Source organism: Poecilia reticulata, linkage group LG5 (genome assembly GCF_000633615.1).
Source record: "Poecilia reticulata strain Guanapo linkage group LG5, Guppy_female_1.0+MT, whole genome shotgun sequence".
Classification (NCBI taxonomy): Eukaryota; Metazoa; Chordata; class Actinopteri; order Cyprinodontiformes; family Poeciliidae; genus Poecilia; species Poecilia reticulata.
This window is the reverse complement of record NC_024335.1, coordinates 560,554-564,644: the sequence shown is the minus strand read 5'-3', so window position 1 is coordinate 564,644 and position 4,091 is coordinate 560,554. Positions and strand designations below refer to the sequence as shown.

At 50.4% G+C, this 4,091-nt stretch overlaps 1 protein-coding gene across 2 annotated transcripts in view; it reads left to right on the top strand.

Moving 5' to 3' along the window:
- The first annotated feature begins 1,394 nt into the window (after nt 1–1,394).
- grm7 (glutamate metabotropic receptor 7) overlaps nt 1,395–4,091 on the top strand; it is a 100,218-nt gene continuing 97,521 nt past the window's right edge. The window contains exon 1 of one of the 2 annotated variants that reach the window (XM_008408244.2): nt 1,395–2,753. In XM_008408244.2, coding sequence (XP_008406466.1) covers nt 2,256–2,753 — 498 coding nt within the window. In that variant the 5' untranslated portion in view covers nt 1,395–2,255. Of the gene's footprint in view, nt 2,754–3,363; nt 3,398–4,091 lie in introns of those variants that run through there. The other variant, XM_017304852.1, reaches the window with a different exon arrangement.

The following is a 4,091-nucleotide window of genomic DNA, read 5'->3' as shown; positions in this document are numbered from 1 at the left end:
CTGGTTTGAATGTGAACGCCAAGCGAACCAGAGACCGCCCCAAAAGCAGGAAGTGGACTACAGCGCAGGGCATTCTGGGTAAATCCAACCAAAGCTAACATGCTAGCCTAGCGCTAGCAGCAGAAATGGCTCTTGGTCTTTAGCCTAAAGAGAAATCCTCCAGCCGCTAAAATCCTCCATCTTGTTTCCATCTGGTGAAGAAGGAAGTTGCTCTCAGTGTCTTCAGAGGTTTTTGTGTCGTTTCCTTCAGTGGTTCTTGGTGCAGCGCCCCCACAGGCCAGGAGGGGAACAGGTTGGTTTGACTCAGAGCAGCTGGAGGTGGAGCAGATGTTCTGGTTCCAGTAGAACCGGGTCGACCGGACCATCAGGAGGGAGTGACGGGTCGGCGTCTGGAGGAAACCTGCAGGCTGTTGGTGCCTCCACCCATCAGGTCGCACTGATGAGGACAAACTTTCTTATCTGGCTGCCAAACAACCAGCTGAAGTCTGAACAGAAAATCATCGTTTTTACCTCATCGAGGTAAAAATCAGACACTTTCTCCAAACTGGAAATGAGTTTTTCTGCTGCAGCATCGTAAGTTTTTCCAACATCTCTGAAATATCAGGAAACGCCTGGAAGATCCTCTATAACTGGATTATATGTTTAGAGTTTAAACAAACACACTGGAGTCATCTGAGCCGCATTCAGTCGTCTGCTAACGTCTCTTTCAGCCAAATCTTGTTTTGAACTTAAATGTTTGCTACGTTGTTTTAACTTTTTATTTAGGTCACATATGGTGTTAACTCTCCAAGAGTTCAGCAAAGTGAAGAGTTTAAAAAAATGAACTGACAGAAGAAAAAGGCGGAACTATTTCCCAGGATGCTTTGCGGCGGGTTTCTGTATGTTTGTCACGCTGACCTGCCTCTTATGTTTTATTAATGTTTAATACAGCTGTCAGGTTGACATGGTTGAACTCATTTCTGCTCTCATTGCTGAAGCTCTTCAAAATAAATCTACAGAATTCAGATGGTTAATCAATTTATCAGATATTTTGTTCTTTAATTTAAACTTTTCTAACTTAGAATAACTTTAATTTTAACTTTATAATCCGGAAATGTGTCCAACGAGGTGACCTGCGTAGTATGAAATAACAACTATAGCAACTTATAATTGAAGACTAATGATTATGTATGAGAATTTAAAATCAATATTCATAAAACTCCTGGATCTGAACCGTAATCCGTTCCTCTGAGAACGTTCTGCAGCTTCCTGCTTCTCATGAACAGAACGAGATTCATTACAGGTGTTCATGTTTTTATTGAAAGGATAGATCAACACGCACGCACACACACACACACACACACACACACACACACACACACACACACACACACACACACACACACACACACACTCCAGCTCATCTTTAATCAGTGGATCGTTTCTCCTTTGCGGGATGATTCTCGGGTTGTTTTGGCAACAGGAGTCTCTCACTGACACACAAGGCGCGTAGGTGGAGTATGCGCGCGCATGTGTGTGCGGGAGCCGGCGCGCGCCGTCTCGTGATCTCCTTCAGCCGCGGGTTGTTCCTCCTGGTCGGACTCTCCTCACCACGCAGCGCGCGCACAGGTGAGGGGAAAGTGTAAGGGGGAGGGGTGAGTGGGTGAGGAGGAGCCTGACTCACTCACGCACGCGCTCTCTGTCCCTCACGCAGACTCGCGCGCGGCGCGGCGGTGAGCAGAGCGCAGTTATTTGGTGCCGTCGGTGCGGAGCAGTTTAATCCCGCGTTTCTGCGGTGCGTGGAGGCTGAACCGCGCGTGATATCTGCTCTTCATCCTCCTCCTCCTCTCCCTCGCGCTCATCATCGGGCTCGTGCCGGACCATGGCATCGGTGCGGGACGCGGGCTGGGTGGGTTTTTCACGCCGCCTCAGACGGAATGTGCGCGGCTGCTGCGTGAGTTAAAGGAGTGGATCCTGTCTTTGTTTCTGGAATCCTGGAAAAGTCCTGGAAGAATCCTGGAATGTTGGTGGGGATGCTGCTGGAGCAACAAGCGTGCGGCGGCTCTGCGCACACTTTGCGGTGATATTGCGCTGCTGAACGCGGACTGTTGCGCCAGTTTGCGGGATTCTGCGCTCAGACTTCCCCACCTGGAATGAACTTGTCTCTGGGAATTCTCTCTCTCTCCTGAGAAGCGCCTCTTCTTTGCGTGGCCGTGCGTTTTCCGGTCGGAGCGCCGTGGTTGGTGCGCAGGGGCGGAGGGAGCGGATCCAGGGCCATGGGCCGCCAGGCCAGCCGGCCCCCCCGGCTGCTCCGGATGCTGTGGCTGCTGCCGGCTCTGCTGGACGCGGCCGGATCCCAGGAGATCTACGCGCCGCACTCCATCCGAGTGGAGGGCGACGTGACGCTGGGGGGGCTGTTCCCGGTGCACGGCCGCGGCGCCCCGGGCGCGCCCTGCGGCGACATCAAGAAGGAGAACGGGATCCACCGGCTGGAGGCCATGATGTACGCGCTGGACCAGATCAACGGAGACGAGGAGCTGCTGCCCAACGTGACGCTGGGCGCGCGCGTGCTGGACACCTGCTCCCGGGACACCTACGCCCTGGAGCAGTCGCTCACCTTCGTGCAGGCGCTGATCCAGAAGGACACGTCCGACGTGCGCTGCACCAACGGCGAGCCGCCCGTCTTCGTGAAGCCGGAGAAGGTGGTGGGAGTGATTGGTGCGTCGGCCAGCTCCGTGTCCATCATGGTGGCCAACATCCTGCGCCTGTTCCAGGTACGGCTCCGGCTCGGGTCTTCAGGGGAACCGCGCTGTGGTTCTGATGCCATTTGGGTCAGAACCGACCGCTGCTCTTCATTCTCACTCTTTAATGTTTCTACTGATCTTCTACTTTCACTAGATAAAGTTTCTCCATCCAGCCGGGAAATGAATCATTAAATCTGTGCAGGAAAGTTTTTCTTCTCTAAAACTTTGATTCATTTTCATCTTCATAACTTTCTCATTTCAGCAGCTTCTGCTGCTAAACGTGTGGAAACATCGACTCAGTTTCTGTCTCATGTTTTGCATCATTTGATGATTATTTTTATTTAATAACTTTATTTGTTTAGCATAAATGTTCCTCATCTCTCCTCAGGAGTTTTTATGGATTTTGCTTCCTGACGCTACGCTCTTTAAAAGCTCTTCTAATCATTTCTATTATTTATTTTAACTTATATTGTATAATAATGGGAAACTATGGAGCCACTAATGGGACACTGAAGAAAAATAAATCTGGTAGAAAACAGATTAAATTTTATGATATAAAAAGTTATAATTATGAAAATTATTCTGTTTAATTTTGGATTTTTTTCTCATCTTCCCTCCAACCTGCTGAGGCCCCTGGATCCTCCTGGTGGCCCCCGGGGGCCGCGGCCCCCACTTTGAGTAGCACTGGCCTAAACCACAGAACAAAGAAGGAAAATGTTTGTGATTATTATTTCTGCCAGAACACAAAGCGTGTTAGCTGCAGGTTTTTAGACGAACCTCCAGAACGGAGGAGCAGAAATTCTCCTGCCTCGCCGTGAAACACGATGCGACAGGAAGGAGCGTCGTCCAGGCTGCCACCACATCACACCGGCTGCGGGTTTGATTCCCTCTGACTCAGGGAGCAATCAGCAGCTCTGGTAAAAACAAAAAAGCTGCAGGCGCCTCCAGAACCTTTGGGTTCTGCTCCTGGGCCGGGTCAGAACTCGAGTTATTTAAAGATCGGGTCGGCAGGAGGAGATTCTCATTCAGCTCCCAGCAGTCCGTCCACTCCCAGCTTTTATTTTGGAGCACTTCCTGTTGCACGGCGCTTATGGCTGCCATTGGATCCGTAACAAAGTTGCCATGGAAACAGGAAATCCCGACTTTGACGCTTCGCTCTGCGCCAAACATCAGGCTGAACGTCAGCTGACCTGAGTCAGTCAATCATTCAGGTTCCTGTCCAGCTGCAGAGATAGAGAGGCATGATGAAGATGATGATGATGATGATGATGATGATGGTGATGGGGATGATGGTGAAGATGATGATGGTGATGATGGTGAAGATGATGATGATGATGGGGATGATGGTGAAGATGATGGTGATGATGA